Source organism: Oryctolagus cuniculus, chromosome 11, assembly GCF_964237555.1.
Source record: "Oryctolagus cuniculus chromosome 11, mOryCun1.1, whole genome shotgun sequence".
Taxonomy (NCBI): Eukaryota; Metazoa; Chordata; class Mammalia; order Lagomorpha; family Leporidae; genus Oryctolagus; species Oryctolagus cuniculus.
In genome coordinates, this window is record NC_091442.1 from 110,833,747 (window position 1) to 110,853,210 (window position 19,464).

The following is a 19,464-nucleotide window of genomic DNA, read 5'->3' on the forward strand; positions in this document are numbered from 1 at the left end:
GGCAGGCGTGGAGCCAGCCTGCCAGCCGTGTACACGAGCATGGGGTTGCAAACACAGGCACTCTGCATCTAAGCGTTGAGGATAACAACTGGGTCCTGTATTGGTTTCTGTTGCCTTCTAACAACCTCACTGCAGGAGCAGAGAGTGGCTGAGTGAGGCTGGACGAGGCCACGTGGCACAGATGCCACAGAGTGTGTCACATGTCCAGCGGGCTGTGGGCAAACACATTTCTGGTTCTGGCAGCAAGCTCACCCCATGAACAAGCTGGTGTGGTTTGGGGGTTAGTCTGGGTCTCCCTCAAAGGCCCGTGTGTTGAAGGCATGGTTCTCAAGACAGCACAATTGGGAAGGTGATGGAAACTCAGAACGTGGGTCTCACCAGAGGGCCGTCACAAAAGCTAGGTGTGGGCCCAGTCACTCTCCCGGCCCCTGGCTCATTACATGAGGCTGCACACACTCTACCACCAATCAGCATTTGCCATCCGCAACAGAGGCTACACCAGTGGGACCGCCCAGTCTTGAGCTTGTACCTCCAAACTGTGAGCCCAGTAAATCCTTTCATAAAGTCAGGTGTCCTGGGTATTTTGTCCTCGTGATGAAGAGCTGATGAGCACTCACACCCACGTGACGGTCTCGCCTGCCTTCTGATTGGGCTTTACTGCCCACAGGACTGCAATACATTTCTAGTGGCCAGGGCTCTGGGGAGTTTACATTTGTAGGCGAGGACCATGGACCTGTATATGTACAGCCCTTGGAAGAGAATACAGGGGCTGGCACAGCGGGTTCAGCCACTGCCTGCCAAGCCAGCATCCCATCAAGTTCTGGCGGCTCTGCTTCTGCAGCAGCTCCCCACTAACGCACCTGGGAAAGCTGCAGATGGTGGCCCAAGGACCTGGGCCCCTGCCACCTGTGTAGGAGACGTGGACAGAGTTGGCCCAGCCCTGATTGTTATGGCCATGTGAGAAGTGAACCAGCAGGTGGAAGCTCCCTCTCTCTGTCACTCTGCTTTTCAAATAAATAAAATAAGTCTTAACGAAAAGAGGGAATGTAGCATGGCAGAGGTGGCGTGGGGCCTGGCACACAGGTGGCATTTGGTAAGGATCCATCTCCTTTCCTCCAGCCGGGTTGACGCCACCTGAGCTGCTGGCAGCTCATCCCCCGTCTCCCCCTCCCCAGGGAGGAGATAACTGGCATCTCAGCCATGCCTGGGAAGGGGGCCGTGGCAGCTGCAGGGCCGGGCTTACCAGTCTGTGTGGGTGTCGTCAATCACCAGCAAGATCCTGGGTCTTTGAACAACCGGTGTGGAGGGAACCGGAGGCTCCACCACGCCCACCGGGGTCTGAGGGGTCTGCTTCACAGCACTGGAGAAGGAGCTAAAAAGGCTGGATCCTGGTGAGGAGAAGGAGGCTGCCAGGGGCTGGGGGTGCCTCCTCTCCATGGCTGGGGAGGCCGGGGAGCTGGTGGAGCTATCTGGGCGTTGAAGGTCCGCCATGTAGCCATTGGGCAGGTTGGCCACAAAGCTGCTGTCTGAGAGACGCCGCCGGAGGAAGTTCATGGCTGCGGGTGGGTGAAGATGGGTTGTCCCCACACCGTCGAGGGTCGGTGAGAGCCGGAACACAGGCCGTCAGGTGGAGAGAGTGGATAGACTTTGGGCCTGCAGAGCCGGGGGAACTTTGCATAACCAGGAGCCTGCTTCAGCGGCCTCTGCTTACCTGTTGGAGACAAGCCAACAAACACATTAGTGGAACTGACCTGGTCCCCTGGGAGAGCAAACAGATATGGCCCCTTCCTGCCCCTGGGGCGGACTGCATGTAAATTGGGACATCTTCTGGGAAAGGAATTTGGCCACATGTATGAAAAGCAAACCCTGTCAACCCACAATTTCTATTTTCTGGAATTCTCGTCCAAGGAAAGCATCTAAGTTACAGGAAAAGAAGCCTCATGCACCAATGTGTTTATCACAGCACTAGTTACACTCACCAAATATTGGACAGCATCTCAATATTCAACCACAGGATAATCAGAAAATAAACTATAGCAGAGTCACTTAAAGACACTTTTGTGACTATTAAATAAGGATAATTGAGACACAACAAAGTTCATGTTGCAATGTTTAAAAAAATCTTGGTACAAAATTGTAGGCGTGGAATGACTACACCAAGTTAAAAGTGGAAATAACAGAAACCTGGAAATAAAAATGCTAACAGAGATTCTATTTGGGTAAGGTAATCATGCCTTGTTTTCCTTTCTACTTATGTACATTTTCCAAATTTTCCGGAATGCATATTACTATGGACTGGAAATGTAGCCCCCATCCATGTATTGATGGTCTCACCACTAACATGGGGGTATTTGGAGAGGAGACCCATGGGAGGTGACTGGGTTAGATAGCTCAGGGGAGGGGCTCATGGTTGGAGTAGAGGCCATGTGAGAAGACATACCAGATAGCTGGTCCCTCTGTGTGCTTTGAGGACACAGGTAAAAGGCAGCCAGCGCAGGTCAGGAGAGGGCCCTGACCAGAACCTGACCATGCTGGTGCCCTGATCTCCCACGTCCAGTCTCTAGAGCTGGGACAATTCAATGTCTGTCATTTAAGCCACACAGGCCATGGTATTTTGTTGCAGTAGCCTGAACAGGCTAATACGCACATTATTGTTTTTCTGCACAGAGTAAAACATGTTTAAAATACTGTTTAATGAGATCAAACCAGCCTACTGACTATTTAAACCAGGGGATTAGGCCACATAACTTTTGTTAGGATTATTTTATGGAGTAAAGTTTACTTAGCCTGAAATGTACATTTCCTAAGTGTACATTTGAGTTTGGGTAAATGTATACACTAGAATAAGATTTATTACATCAATATCACTTGCACCCCCTTCTGGTCAATCCACCCATTCATATGTATGCACTCTCGTATGGCTCAACATGTATTAATTTCACCTGTTCTTGAACTTCATATAAATGTAACCACATACAGTACTCGTGTTACTCACTTTCTTCCATCAGCATAATGGTTTTGGGATTTACCTAACTGCATGTACCAGCACCAGCAGTCATTCTATTTTTCTAATTGGTGGGTAGCCTTCCACTGGATGGATAAACCATAAATCCTTACTCCATTCACTTGGGCATCTGAAATGTTCCCAGTTTTGGAGTATTCTAAATAGAACTGCTCTAAGGATTTTATACTTAAGTATTTTGATGGAGATTGGTAGATGATAGAAGACAGAATTATTGATGAACAGATTTATCCTTTCTTTAGGAAAATACCTAGGGCTTGCTTTGTTGGGTCATAGTGTAGGTGTTTATCGAACTCCATTAAGAAGCTGTCCAAGTTCCCCACAGTCTCCTGGTACTTTCTCTCTGCATCTGAGAATTCTGTTTGCTACACATCCTCACCCACATTTAGTAGTTGTCAAGATTTTTTCCACCTTAGCCTTTCTAGGGGATGTAAACTAGCGTCTGAGGGTTTAGATTTATTTTCTCTGGTATTTAAAGAGGTTTGACAAGTTTAATGGTTATTGATATGCTTTATTTTGTGAAGCGTCTGCTCAAGTCTTTGGCCCATTTTTAAAAGGTGGGCTGTCTTTTTTCTACATCTTTTCATTATGGATTTACAGGAGTTCCTGATACATTCCTGATGCAAGTGCTTTCTCAGAAACATATTGTGAACACTTTCCACCAGTCTGTGGCTTGTTGTTTCCTTTATGAACAGGACTTTGGTAGAATAAGACAACTCGGGAAAGGCCACTGCCTGCAGTGCTGGCATCCCATATGGGCACTGGTTTGCTTCCTGGCTGCTCCACTTCTGATCCAGCTCTCTGCTCAATTGTGGGAGACCCAGAGGTGACTCCTGGCTCCTGGCTTCAGATCGGCGCAGCTCAGGCCATTGTGGCCATCTGTCTCAAGTGACAGAATCTGAAAAAGCAGTAGTGTCCCACTGTGTATCTATACCACATTTTTTTTATCCACTGGTCTGGCAATGGGCACTTGGTCACTGTGAATGGCACTGCCATGATCAAAAGACCTCATACACACCTTTGCCTTTGGATGGTACTCCATAGTGGGTCTGCTGGATCCTGTAATTCTATTTTTAGGTTTTTAAAATTTTTTTTCAAGGGCCGATGCTGTGGTGCAGCGGGTTAACGCCCTGGTCTGAAGCGCTGGCATCCCACATATGCGCCGGTTCTAGTCACGGCTGCTATTCTTCCAATCCAGCTCTCTGATATGGCCTGGGATAGTAGTAGAAGATGCCCCAAGTCCTTGGGCCCCTGAACCCACATGGGAGACCCAGAAGAAGCTCCTAGCTCCTGGCTTTGAATCGGCGCAGCTCCGGCCATTGTGGCCATCTGGGGAGTGAACCACCAGACGGAAGACACCTCTCTGCCTCTCCTGTCTCTGTGTAACTCTGACTTTCAAATAAATAAACCTTTAAAAAATTTTTTCAGGCCTGGCACCATGGCTCACTTGGCTAATCCTCCACCTGCGGCGCTGGCATCTCATGAGCACTGGGTTCTAGTCCTGGTCGCTTCTCTTCTAGTCCAGCTCTCTGCTGTAGCCCGGGAGGGCAGAGGAGGATGGCCCAAGTGCTTGGGTCCCTGTACCTGCATGGGAGACCAGGAGGAAGCACCTGGCTCCTGGCTTCAGATCAGTGCTGGTGCCGGCCGTAGCGGCCATTTGGGGGGTGAACCAACTGAAGGAAGACCTTTCTCTCTCTCTCTGTAACTCTACCTGTCAAATAAATAAATAAAAAATCTTAAAAATTTTTTTTTCAAAGATTTATTCATTTACTTGAAAGGCAGAGTTAGAGAGAGGCAGAGGCAGAGAGAGGTCTTCCTTCCGTTGGTTTACTCCCCAGATGGCCGCAATGGCCAGAACTGCACTGATCCGAGGCCAGGAGCTTCTTCCGGGTCTCCCATGTGGGTTCAGAGGCCCAACGACTTGGGGCATCTTCTACTGCTATCCCAGGCCACAGCAGAGCACTGGATCAGAAGTGGAGCAGCCAGGACTCGAACCAGCACCCATATGGGATGCTGGCACTGCAGGCAGTGGCTTACCCACTACGCCATAGTGCTGGCTCCTATAATTCTATTTGTAGTTTTCCGTCGCATCTCCATATTGTTTCCTATAAGGGCTGTGTTAATCTACATTCTACATTCTAATGGTGAGCAAGAGTCCCCTCCTTTCCACACCCTCATCAACACTTGCTTCCTTAATGTTTTTGATAGGAGCCATGTTAACAGGTGTGAGGTGGTGTCTTACCATGGTTTTACTTTCTATTTCCATGATGACTAATTATGTTGACTTTTTCATGAATCTATTAGCTATCTGTATGTCTTCTTTTGAGAAATGTCTGAGTCCTTTGCCTACTTTTGACTGGGTTGCTTTCTTGCTATTAAATTGTTTAGGGCTCCTTCTACATTTTAGATATTAGTTTGTTATCAGATTCATGCTTAGAAAGTGACTTCTCCCAATCTGTGGATTGTCTCTTCACCCTATGTTGGCTGTGCAGAATCTTCGGTTTGAGACAATACCACTTGTTAATTTTTGGTTCTGTTGCCTGTGCTTTTGGAGACACTTGGAAGAAATCACTGTCTAGACCAATGTCATGGGCTTTTCTTGAGGTTTTGCAGTTTCAGATCTTATGTTAAAGTCCTAACCCACTTTGAGTTGATTTTTGTATATAGGGTCCAATTTCATTCTTCTCTCTTTGGATATCCAATATTCCCAAAATGACTTTTTTAAAGATTTATTTATTTGAAAGGCAGAGAGAGAGGAGAGAGAAGGGAGAGGAGAGAGAAGGGAGAGGGGAGAAAGAGAGGGAAAGAGAGGAAAAGGGGGAGGGAGGGGGAGGGGGAAGGGGGAGATGGAGGGGGAAACAGGATAGGGAAAGAGGGGAGAGGAGAGGAGGGGGAAGGGAGGAAAGGGGGAGCGAGGGAGGGAGGGAGGCAGGGAGGGAGGGAGAGAGATATCTTCCATCTGTTGGTTCACTCCCCAAACGGCTACAACAGCCAGGGTTGGACCAGGCTAAAGCCAGGAGCTTCTTCCAGGTCTCCTATGTAGGTGCAGGGGCCCAAGCACTTGGGCCACCCTCCTCTGCCTTCCCAGGCATATCTGCTCCACAGAAGAGGAACAGCCAGGACTCCAACTGGCACCCATATGGGATGCAGACACTCTGCAGGCAGAGACTTAACCTTCTACACCCCTAAAACGATTTATTGAAGACCACCTTTTCTCCATTTTATGTTCTTGGTATCTTTGTCAAAAATAAATCAATTGTAAATTTGTATGTTTATTCCTAGGCTCTCTGCACTATCAGTTTTTCTGTCAGTATCATGCTCTTCTGATTATGATGGTTTTGCCATACATTTTAATATATGTATTATATCATTATATAATATATGTAAATTAATATATGTATTATATAACTATAATGAAATCATTTACATATTTTATAATATACAATACATATCAGTAAATATTAATACATATTCTATTGTCTATACCGCTATTTGAGATAGTGTGATACCTCCAGCTTCATAATTCTCACTCATTATCTCCTTGACTATTAGAGGACTTTTGTGGTTCAATATTAAGATTTTTTTTCTACTTCTGTGAAGATTACAGTGGAAGTCTGCACAGAATCTGTATATTGCTTTGGGTAGTATGGAAATTCCCCCAATATTCATTCTTCCAATCCACAAACACAGGACACTGTTTCATTTGTCATCTACAATTTCTTTCATTAACTTGTATAGTTTTTAGTAAACAGATATTTCACCTCCTTTGTTCCATTTCCTCTTTTTTTCTACGCTCTTGTGAATGGCATGATTCCTTAATTTCATTTCCAGATAATTCATGAGTGCAAAGAAGCACTGTGAATTTTTCCATGCTGATTTGGTATCCTGCATGCTTCCTGCACATAGCAGTTCTAACTATTTTTGGTGGAATCTTTAGAGTTTTCTCAACTTAGGATATCATCAGAAAAGTCTCATTTCTTCCAAGAGGTGACCTTTAGTCTGTGACACAGAGGGTGGGAATAAGCACTGGCAGGCAAGAGCTGGGTACATTTCAAAAATAGAAGGCCAGCTCCACCAGAAAGTGTTTACGTACAGAGGGGTGGGATCACGAGGGGCTATGCTGAACATTATTCTGGTTTTAATTCAACTGTGAGAACCAGGCATTAGAGGAACACAGATGACAGACATGACCTGATTTATGCAGCCATTGCATGGAAAAGAGACAGCAGAGGACACAGTTTCACTTTCTAAAATTTCAGTTACCCATGGACCACTGCAGCCCCACAATACTACATGCAAAGTTTCTGAAGCAAACAATTCTGAAACTCTAGGCTGCAAGCCATGTTCTGAGCAGCACGGTGAAATCTCCCGGCCTCCCATTCCCTCCTGCCCAGTGGCTGAAGCGCCTTTGCCAGCGTATCCACTCTGTATGAGCTACCTGCCTGTTACTTACTGAGTAGCCACCTTGCTTATCAGGCCGCCAGTGTCACAGTGCATGCATTCAAGTCACCCTATTTTATTCAACAGTGGCTGAAAAGTGGAAGCTTGGTAAAGTAGACAATATGGCAATGCCAAAGAGATGTTATCACACACTTCCTTCAAGGGAAAGTGTGACCTATTTTCAGAGAGAGAAACTGTAGTCACGCAACTTTTATTATAGTACATTGTTGTAACTTCTATTATTTATTGGCAATCATTAATTTCTTACTGACCGTCTTGGTTCACATGCATCTAAATCTTGTCTAATGCAACAGTCTCTTAATTATCTCCCTCCCTCTGGCCTCAACCCAATCAATCAACCTTACATGGGGCAGGTGGAGTAAGCTTTCTAAATCATAACCCTTATTGATAAATTAAACTTTGACTTGATATACACATGTAGAATGAAGACACAGCATCTATAGGGTCCACACCTATCTGTGGTGTCGGCATCCACTGCAGCTGTTGGAACACACACTTTGAAGATACAGGATGCTACCATGTATGGAAGTAGCCAGACCCATCAGGAGGCTGCTGGAGCCATTTTTGTGAGAAGGGCAGGGGATGACGGAATTTCCAAGGTTGCTCCCTCAATGTGAACATTCACTTCTTGTTCCATTTCACCACTGCTATCTTCTCAAAGCCAAACTGAACCTGATGCTGAAACAAGGCGCAGGTGAGAGGGATTCTGGTGAGCAAGACCACAGGAAAAGACCGCCAGGCACTCAGGGTACCCAGCCCATGCTGGTCCACCACTGGCCACTAGAGGGCAGGCGGGACCATTCCAGTTGAGAAAAATGAAACAAATGTTTTACAAGGGATCTTTGCAAGATTGCTTAGGCTGTGGCGTGAAGGAGGATTACTGGGAATGGTTAAAAAAAAAAAAAAAACAAGGCCGGCGCCGCGGCTCACTAGGCTAATCCTCCACCTTGTGGTGCCGGCACACCGGGTTCTTGTCCTGGTCAGGGTGCCGGATTCCGTCCCGGTTGCCCCTCTTCCAGGCCAGCTCTCTGCTGTGGCCAGGGAGTGCAGTGGAGGATGGCCCAAGTACTTGGGCCCTGCACCCCATGGGAGACCAGGAGAAGCACCTGGCTCCTGCCATCGGATCAGCGTGGTGCGCCAGCCACGGAGGCCATTGGAGGGTGAACCAACGGCAAAAGGAAGACCTTTCTTTCTGTCTCTCTGTCCACTCTGCCTGTCAAAAACAAAACAAAACAAAACAAAAAAACAAAACAAAAACAAAACAAAACAAAAAAACGAACAAAAAAAAAAGGGCTGAGAGAATTACCAGAGTTCATAAGCCATAAGGCAGAAGGCAGGTGCAAATTCTAGGTATGCAGGCTTTATGTGCAAACAGAGTTGCTGTGTAGGAACCGGGGCTGCCCCACTGTGGCATCAGCTACCTTGGGAGAAGGTGAGAGATGGACCCTCCTGGACCAGAGAGTGGAGGCCGCTGCGCGAGTCTCCCAGACACCCTAGATTCACAGATTCATTTCCTTGCTCACTCTCACGTCCGTTCACACAGAGTCACACACTGCTCTCCCTCAGCGCTCATGGAGGCCAGCCACTGGGCCACCAGGGCCTGTCCATTATTTAACCTCCTTCCCTCCTCTCTGTCAACCCCATGACTGTCTTGGTTCACGTGCATCTAAATCTTGTCTAACACAACAGTCTCTTAATTATCTCCCTCCTCTAGCCTCAACCCAATCAATCAACCTTCCACAGGGCAGGTGGAGTAAGCTTTCTAAACCATAACGCTTTCTTCAGAGAAGTAGCCCACAAAGTATCCTAGGATGGTTTCAGGGGAGAAGTTCAGGTGCTGGCGCTGTGGCATAGCAGGTAAAGCTGCCGCCCAAGATGCCAGCATCCCATACGGGCACTGGTTCGCATCCCGGCTGCTCCTCTTCCGATTCCCTGACTTCTGACCCTTTCAGCCAAGATGGGATCCTTCAGTAGGACCTTGTCATTGGCAGCACACATTCAGAGGAGCCCGGGGACGCGGGGAGTGCAGATTTCAAAGACGAGAGGCGTCTCAAGAGGAGGCCTGAGCACACACTCAGCGCAAAGCGCCTATCACTCAACGTGCCACCCCTGGTCAAATACTTCTTCCAAAGACCTGAGCAGAAGGCCCCAGAGCCATCCTCTTCCTTGGTCTTTAAGACTCAATAACATGCCCAAAGCATGGCATTTGGGGCACCACGGCAGGCAAAAAGGGGAGAGACTTCTTTTGCAAGACTTGGTTATACAAAAGACCTAAAAATTCCCCCACTCTATACCTACTGTGAATTCAAGTCCCACAGAATGGGACTTTTCAAGGGCACAAGCCCCCTTCTGAACCCAGGTTAAGGGACAGCACGGTGCCAGCACCTTGGGACACAGCTACACAGAAGGAGAATCACAAGCCTCATGGAGCCTGGGACCAGACCGCCGGGGTTCCAATCCCAGCTGTTACTACCTGCAAGGCCACAGGAAAGTGCTCTGAGTTCCCTGGACCCGTTTCCTCATCTGTGAAATGGAGATGACACATAGGGATCTTTGAGAATTTATTAAGGGCTTTGTGTTTGCTAAGCACCCAGGACAGCGCCAGGCACATGGCCACTGATGGAGGGAGCTGTGTTTGTTAGTCTGATTGCTCTGCAGGCAGTGAGCGGTGCCCAAGGCCAGAGGTCTGACCATGTAGGCACTTCCCTGGAAAGCAGGGCTACTAGCACCCTGCCCTACCTCCTTCACGGGGCTCTGAGCCCTACAGTGCTTTGCAAAATGTTTATTTTTGAAGCTACCATGGAGCACAATGGACTTATTCCCTGGGCATCCGAGTTCCCACAGATGCATGTAACCACCACTAAGATACACAAAGGTTTGCTCAGCTCCCTCCCTCCTCCCAGCAGGGAGTCACCTCTTCATCTTTAAAGCTGTGCACAAAGGTTGACCGCATGGTGCCTCGGGGCTTAACACCTGCATCTCCTGCACAGCACATGAGACAGGGAGCATGCAAGGCCTGGGGTGTCTCAGAGAGCAGAGGAAGTGACCGGGTTTCCTGTGCACCAGTGACCTTCATGCTGGCTGCTCCTCCGCCTGGAGCTCTCTCTGCATGGACACCTGCCCGGCTCACTCGTCACGCCCTTCAGATCTTGCCTATTTTCTGCCGCCTCTTTGAAAACACAAGCTCCCTAACTACAGGGACCACGTTCCAGTTTCTTCACTGATGGGCCCCAAGCACCGAGAGCAGTGGCCAGCATGAGGTAGGGGCTCCAGGAGCAATTGTCAAATGTTTAAGATAAGGGGAATGAAATCAGTTAGCCAAAGACTGCACGGCTGCTCGTACAGAGGAATGCAGCCATCACGATGCCCGACACAGAAACTGAAATTGAACTGAAACTGCAACCTGCAAAGGAATATCTGCTTTTATGTCTGCATGGGTCCAGCGGGTGCTAAAAGCCTCCTTCCCCTTCCCCATTAGGTACCTGCATTTGGGTACCTCAACTGCTGCACCAGCAGAAAGCTTTAAGATGCATAGTGATGGGGTTAGTGCTGTGGCATAGAGGTAGAACCACCTCCTGCGGCACTGTATCCCATATGGGCGCTGGTTTGAGTCCAGGCTGCTCCACTTCTGATCCAGCTCTCTGCTGTGACCTGGGGAAGCAGCAGAAGATGGCACAAGTCCTTGGACCCCTGCACCCACGTGGGAGACCTGAAAGAAACTCCTGGCTCCTGGCTTCAGATCAGTCCAGCTCCGGCCATTGCAGCCATTTGGGGAGTGAACCAGCAGATGGAAGACCTCTCTCTCTCTGTCTCTTTGTAACTCTGCCTTTCAAGTAAATAAATCTTGAAAAAATTTCATAGGGATAACATGACCTGGGTTTCATCCATATATTGATGAGCCAGCAAGACAGTGAGGGAGTCTAGGGTGGGACTGGGAACGCACAGACTGTGTCACTTGAGTGGCAAAGCTAGGAGCCACTTAACTTTCTCGGCAGGCAGGTTACCGAAACATCGGCCCAGGGAGTGGCTCCATGCCCGAGCACGGACCTGCTGAACCCCACACCCACTCACAGCCACAGGAAGGCATGTGCTGTCCACTCACATGGGCCCTCATCTCCCAGCGGTGGCATCGTCTGCACAAGTGTGGGTCACCGTGGGTCCCCACACAGGAAGGCTCGGGGCTCCCGAGCCAGGATGTGGAGGTGACTGAGCCGCCAGTGCCGACAGCTCCCCCTGCTTTCCAGAGAACCTCCCAGAGTGTCAGGACATTTGCGGGGAGAGGAGAGGTTCCTCCTTTTGTGTGCAGTCACCCCCTCCTCAACTGGAAACGTAGTCAAACAGAGACAGACATTCATGCCAATGAACACCTACATGGAGCACATGGAAGCGGCTGGCCTCCGAGATAAGGCGACCGTCAGTGAGTTATCCACACAGTGCCTGCGGGACTGATTTGCACAGAGGATTCAGAGAGCCTTGCACACAGCACCAGCCAGGGCCGGGGTTCCGGCTTGGAGCTGACCCACAATCAAGGCCTTCCTCGGAAGGTCACAGAACTCCAAAAGGAAGCCCTGGTGAGCCGTGCTCTGAAGCTCAGGCCCCTCTGCCTGTGCTCACGACAGGGCCTTCAACGTAGATAAAAGGGTGTGTGGAGGGGCCGGTGCTGTGGTGCAGTGGGTTAAGGCCCCAGTCTGTGGTGCTGGCAACCCATATGGGCACTGGTTTGTGTCCCGACTGCTCCACTTCCAATTCAGCTTTCTGCTGTGGCCTGGGAAAGCAGTAGAAGATGGCCCAAGTCCTTGGGCCCCTGCACCTGCGTGGGAGACCTGGAAGAAGCTCCTGGCATCAGATCAGCACAGCTCCGGCGGTTGGAACCATTTGGGGAGTGAACCAGAGGATAGAAGACCTCTCTCTCTCTCTCTTTGGCTCTACCTCTGTCTAACTCTTTCAAATAAAAAAAAAAAGGGACGTGTAGCAACGTCAACTGTAAAATCAACCATATGCTTATTTAGATATATTTCATGGTATTTTTTTCCCATTGAGGATGCTGGACCGTCTGGGTAAGCACCTCCCTGGGGGCCAGCACCCCCCCCCCCCAGATTCATCCTCCTGCTCTCCTTCATCTCCCTGGCACTCGGCTCCAGTGCCAGACACCACTCACTTGGAAGCCTCCCCTTCCAGGCTGTGGCTTCTCCAGTATTCCACGGATTCTGTCTCATAAGCAGCTCTTTTTATGTAAGTAAAATTTTAAAAAATCGTATGTATTTATATGAAAGGCAGAGAGAGAGAGAGAGAGAGCAAGCTTCCATCTACTGGTTCACTCCCCAGAAGCCTGCAACAGCTGGGGCTTGGTCAGGCTGAAGCCAGGATCTGGGAACTCCATCCAGGTCTCTCCTGGGGGTGGCAAGGATCCAGGTACTTCAACCAGCACCCATTGCCTCCCAGGGTGCACACTGGCAGGAAGATAGAATCTAGAGTGGAGCCAGAACTCAGACCCAGGGACTTTGATAGGCATGTGGCCAATTCAGCCAGCATCTTAACTGCTACATCAAAGGCCTGCTCTTTATCAAATGGCTCTTGAATCAATCCCCACTCTCCCATCCCCTCATTGCTAGTCCTCTCTCATCTCTATGGCAGGTGCAACTGTAGCACCTGCAGTTCTCCAATGCCTTTCCCCACACCCCCACTCTGCAGCTAACTGATGTCTTGGGTACCTGGACCAGCCATGATCATGTCACTTCTTGCAGAAGACTTGTCTGTGGTTCCCACAGTCTCCAACATAAGGTCCTTCAGGTTCATGTTCAAAACTCCAGCTCTCCCACCTCTGGCTTGGGACAGGCTGCTTCCACCTCTACATCATGGGCATCCCCCTTCTCTGGCTGAATCTCACTCACCTGTTGACTCATCCCCCAGGAAGCTTCCCCTGACCTCGCAACTCTAGATGTGCCAGACCTGAGGTTCCATGAACACAGTGGGTAATGTGTCCATGACACGCAGCCCCATCTGCCTGGCACAGCCTCTCCTCCTCCACAGCACAGCTAAGTTGAGCCTTTCCTCCAGAACTCAGCTCCACACACAGCACAACCTTCCCAACCACTCCCAGCACCCTCCAGGCTGGGCAATGCGGGCCGGTGGCATTCCAGTGTTCTAAACGCCATTCTTAGGTTTCTCCCTGTCAAAAGCCTATTGCCTTGTTGATTTGTGAGTCTCCAACTCTTATCAGGCACCCAGCTTACCTGGGGAGCTTTCAAACCAGCATGAACTCCCAGGTTCCCCTCTCAGAGGCTCAGACTCTGCAAACTCTAAGGGTCTATTTCAGAATCTGCACGCTAACAAACTCTGCACCCATCACAAGCGTTTGCTGCATTTGGTCTGCACACCACATTGTGGAAACCCTTCTGCGGATCAGACTGTCCTTGATAGGAAGCTCATCCCCTAGGGGCTTCCAAGATGATGTATTGGAATGCAGGAAAAACATGGTTGTAACTTCTATGTCAATTTCTCTGTCTCACTCCTAAATTCATTGTTGGCATGCACATTTTATGGACACAACATAATAACAATGTTCATGACTTCTAAATAAACAAACATACTTAGCTGGGGTGGGAAGTTTTCTAGTTTAAGTTATGAGCCAGGGCTTCATGGTTTGCCAAGGAACTATGCAGCTTCTCCCACTAGAAGCTGAGTGACATCTCTGCTCCCTGGGACAGAGGGTCCACCCATGTGACTGGTTTTGACTCATCAGGAAAAACCTGGGAGGGTAACAGGATTGAACCATGGGCTCAAGAGATATCATGAGGTCCTACTTGCCCTCTTGAACCTGTGCTATTACAACATCCAGCTGAACCACAAATCCAAGGAGACGACCTGATCTCAAGGTGTACCTCAGAGCCCCACAGATGGGCCCAGCCAAGCTTAGTCAAGTCCCAGCCAACTCGAGGTCGCATTAGCAAGATGATTAGCAAGTGCTTATCATTCATGGCACTCAGAGTTTGTACTGCATGTTACAGTAGTAGCCCTGACACACTGATGATCGATTTAGACCCCAGGCTCACTGATGGCAGGATCCGTTTTGCAGATCTGCATCCAAAGAGCCTTGTTGGTCCTCAGTAGATAACAGAATACATGAAGGAATGGAAACTTTCCCCATTCTCTGAGAAAATTCCAATCAATACTCCCTGTGGCTCCATCTGAAATGATCAAATGCTCAACTTGCTTTTCTAAAACCAACTACAAGGGTTGGGCTCCTGGGGGTTCACAGGTCACCTTTTCTGCTAGGCACACTCAGACTCAGTGGTACCCCCGGCTTTTGTCCAATCCCCACATCATAATACTACTCCTACTACCTGCAAACAAAAGCTCTTAGTGGCCTGGGCTGACCTTGACCCAGGTTCCTTTCTTCTCTTCAACCACTTGGGCTCTCCGTTGCACCAGCTTCCAGCAATCTAAGGAGATCTCTGTGTCCCATTTTTTTTTTAATCTTAATCTCATTCTGTTGCCTCTGTGGGTCCTGTGGCCTCCACTCTGCAGCCCCCAGAGCATCTGGGACTTGCAGAGTCATGCCTGCATTGCCCATCCCCCTGGCTAGAAACCCAGGTCTCAGCTACATTGAGAGTCAGGCTGAGAAGGCTTCCCTCCCTCAATCTCTGCCAGAGAAGACGTCTGTGTGCTGGTTCTGTTGAGGAAACCCGGCTATTATACAGTGGGGGAAAAATTGTCTCCAAGGGTAAAGTCTAAATATGCACACATCAGCATAGGTCTTTGGGTGCCTCAAAGGCCATGCCTTCAACAGCACCTGCCTCAAGGCGCTCCCGCCCAGACCCCAACCTTCAGCAAGTGGCCAGGAAAGGGCACATCCAGACACTCTGTGCACAAAGGCAGAGAGGCTCAAGGTGTGGGTATGCCTGGAGAGTGCAGCATGAGGCGGGGCCCCTGATGGTGAGCAAGGGTTTGGACTCCTCCCCCTCCTCCCCAAGCAGAGCTCCTGTGCCTCGTCTTACACGTAGGGCTTCTGAGAAAGTGCGATTTGGGCACCACCAACTCCACCTTCTATTTTTTTAATTGATTCACTTATTTTTACTTGTTTGAAAGATAGTGATATGAAATAGAGACAGAGACATGAATTGAGATGAGAGATGAGAGAGCAAACAATCTTTCATCCACTGGTTCACGAGCCAAATGCCCACAACCAGGTGGTAGCCAGGAGCCCAGAATTTCATCTAGGTCTCCCACGTGGGTGGCAGGACCCCAGCTGTTTGAGCCATCACTGGACTGGAAGCGGAGACAGGACTTGAACACAGATGTGGGAATTGAGGCTCAGGGGATGAGGGGTCATGTCCACAGCTCTGTATCTGGTCAAGTGGGGAAGCTAGGATTCAAACACAAGCCGTCTGGGTCCCGGTGCCAATTTTAACTACAGAATGTTGACTTACCAACGCACTGGCCAGATTGGAAGCAGGTGAGGGCAGAGCAGGGAGGGAACCTTGCTCGGGACATCCACGAGCCTGCCCTTTCCTCTCCTGCACACTGGCTCTGTTTCATTGCCAGTGAGGACCCCAGTGGAAACCCAACTGCACATGAGTGGCAGGGGCAGAGAACAGAGTGGCCTGCGGATTCTGCTCGGCTGATCACAGCTCCCTGCTTCCCAGCAACCAGACCGTAAGTCACCCCTGGACTGCCAACGCGGACCAGCGCCAACCAGTGCTGTGTTGCTGGCCATGCACTTTTTTTAGGGGGAGGCCCAGAGCACAGCTGCCAGCGTGGCCCAGCTTGGACCACTGCTGTCCAGCGAAGGAGATCAGGGTAACCCGGCCCAGGCTGGTAACGCATAACCAGCAGCCTCCAGGCTGGCTGGCCCATGATGCTCCCTGGGCAAAGGGAGTAGCATCAATCAGAAGCCAGGACCGCCCATGTGGAAGTCAGATGCTCCTCGACTTACCATGGGGTTGCATCACACTAAACCCATCCCAACCGAAGGAACATTCTAGACTAGCAACACAGCACACCGCAGAGCATGGGCTATTTTCTTTTGTAGTCACATGGCTGCCTGGAGCTGCTCTCGCAGCCACTGCCCAGCACCGAGGATCTCACTGCAGATCACAAGCCTGGGAAAAGACCTGAATCCTCCATCTGAACACAAATTGCTTTTGCACCATTGTAAAGTCAAACAGGGGCCGGCGCTGTGGCGTGGTGGGTACAGCCGCCACCTACAGCTGCCAGCATCCCACATGGGCGCCAGTTTGAGTCCTGTCTGCTCCACTTCTGATCCAGCTCTCTACTAATGCACCTGGGAAAGCAACAGAAGATGGTGCAAGTGCTTGGGTCCCTGCCAACTACATGGGAGACCCAAAGAAGCCCCTGGCTTCAGATCGGTCCAGCTCCAGCCGTTGTGGCCACTGGAGGAGTGAACCAGCAGACGGAGGACCTCTCTCTGAGTCTATAACTCTGCCTCTCAAATAAATAAATCTTTAAAAATAAATGGATAAATAAGATCCAATAGCTGTAAGTTGAACCACTGTCAGCAGGAGACTAACTGGGTAGGAACCATGGTGGCAATGCAGAGGACAGGATGGCAATGGTGGCTGTGGGAGAGGGTGGGCTGCTCAGGTCTACCGCTGACACCAACCTTCCCAACCACTCCCATCTCACAGATGAGCAGGCTGAGGCCTAGAGACGATACGTAACTCACCTGTGTGTAGCCCCGGCCCCAGCGTGTATACAGTCGGCTCAGGTAGGACACTGCTCTGATGCAGGCCACCCTTCCTCCCGCCCTGTGAGGCAGGCAGGCTCTCGTTACTCATGCTTTCCAGATGTGGGCATGGAAGCCCAAAGTGACACCACCAGCAAGCAAGTCACCCACAGCCTGCTCATGTATACCAGCTCCTGGCCCTTGGTGAGCACGGCCCTAACCACTAGGCAGCACTGCCCCTCAAACCCAGGTCTGCCTGAGGCCAAGCCTGTGGGTTTCCCATCCTACCACGGTGCCTCAGGTCTCTGAGTCAGTCCAGCTTCTTGGGTACCTCAACCCCGGCAGTCAGAGGTACCTAGAGCTCTCCTCTCCTTGTACCCGGACCCTCACCAGTGGTTCTAACCTCTGTTTCCTCCTCTGGCATGCCCTGCCCTATGCCTCAGACTTTGGTCTGCTGGTCATTTGTGACTCGTCCTCACTGAGCTCATCACCTCCTCTAGGAAGGCGTCCCTGACTACTCCTCACCCACCACGTAGGACTAAGTGAGATGCTCTGTGTTCCTGCAGGGTCCAGAACACACGTCACTGTGGGTTTGCAGGCTTCGGACTCACGTGGACACCACAGCCAGCACAGCCAGGCACCCAGAGTCAGTGAGAGATGCCCCACTGCCAAGACCTGGGAACCAGACAGGCTACTCCCTCCTGCCACACCAGGAAACACGGAAGACACACAGCAACCTCCTTCCTGGAGATGGGGGCTCACGCAGGCCTGTGACATGACTGGGAAACCCCAGAACCTAAACATCTAGGGGACACTACTGGCAGGTGAGACAGACATAGAGAAGAGGCTGAGATAGAGACAGAACTAGATACACAAAGAGATGTGGAGACAATGACAGATGCAGGAAGAGGCAGAAATGAAGAACGAGAAAGATACAAAGATTGAGGTATACAGAGACAGAAAAACAGTGACTCAGAGAAAGATATAAACAGAGAAACATACAGGGATACAGAGACATGGAAAGACAGAAGCTGGGAGACAGAGATGGAGAGAGATATACTTAAAGATAGGGATAGAAAGACACAGACACACATGCGCGTGCACGCACACACACACACACACACAGACACTCAGCGGAGCCCTGGGCCATGCACTCTGCACGGTCCCTCTCATCACCACAGTCGCCCAGGGCCCTGCTGGAGACGGGGTGCGTGGCCAGCCTGGCAGTGTCTCTGGTGCCCCGGATGCTGCCCTCTGGAGGAACCCAGCCAGTTCAGCCTGGGGAAGGGCAGCATGCCTCGCTGTGGGGCTCAAACCCAAAGCCCTGACGCCCAGCCTTGCCCAACGCTACTGCTCCCTCCCATGCTCCCAGCATAGCCAACGGCCCTGCCCATCCCAGGCTGGGCCTGTGGGGCTCCTGGGGGAGACTCCTCCATCCTGCCCCTCACCTCCCACGCCCAGGTGCCATCAACTCATCTCCGGAACATCCTCTGACCCCTCCCCTCACTTCCATTCCGTGGTGACGGTCAGCAGGGAGTGACCCTCAGCTCACTGGACAGTGGCTGTCCTCTGGCCTCCTGGTGGCCCCATCTGACCCTTCCCTGGTCCCCACTGTCCTCTGGGTAGAACCCCAGCTTCTTCCCCGCCCTGCGGCATTGACACTTCCTAGGCCCTCTTCTCCCACTCTTTTATGCCCAAACTTGCCTCCTTTTCTATTTCCCGACAGGCCAAGCTCATCCCCACAGCACCCCAACCCCTCACCAGCCTCAGGCCTCACCCTGTCACTCAGGTCCCAGCTCCGACATCACTTCCTTACGACGCCATCCACTGTGGCCCCCAGCATCGACCCCACACCACAACGTGCTTCCGGGCAGGAATGGATTTGTTTTCCGTTGGATGGCCCAGGAAAACAGCAGGGAGCTTGCCCACTCAGAGTCTATTTCCAGAGCCTTGCCCAACACCGGGCACAAAGCCACAGCTGCTGTGGGCATGGGGTAAAAAGCTACTGGCGGACTCTGGTTCTGAGGAGGTGGCGGGCTCTGCCCTGGGGAGCTGGACCTGGGAGAGGGGGTGCCTGTGAAACACTACAGAACCCGCCACCGTGGCCCTCCTGCTGCCCAACCTGGTTTCCTACAGGGTACCCTGGACACAGGCAGGGGCACTGACTTGTCCAGGCTCACCTGGCCAAGGAGAGTTAAGGCCAAAGCCCGGATACAGGTTTCCTGTGTCTTTACCCACTTCACTGTCCCCAGAGGAGCACTTTTCTCCCAAAACACCAAATAAGAAGCATCACATG

General features: G+C 50.6%; 1 protein-coding gene across 4 annotated transcripts in view; it reads right to left on the reverse strand.

Annotated features, from left to right (window-relative positions):
- SYN3 (synapsin III) overlaps positions 1-19,464 on the reverse strand; it is a 455,954-nt gene that overhangs the window by 418,561 nt on the left and 17,929 nt on the right. For 3 of the 4 annotated variants that reach the window (XM_070051328.1, XM_008257067.3, XM_017341626.3), the window contains exon 2: positions 1,244-1,711. In XM_070051328.1, the coding sequence (XP_069907429.1) occupies positions 1,244-1,554 (311 nt within the window). In that variant the 5' untranslated portion in view covers positions 1,555-1,711. 4 annotated transcript variants of the gene reach the window in all.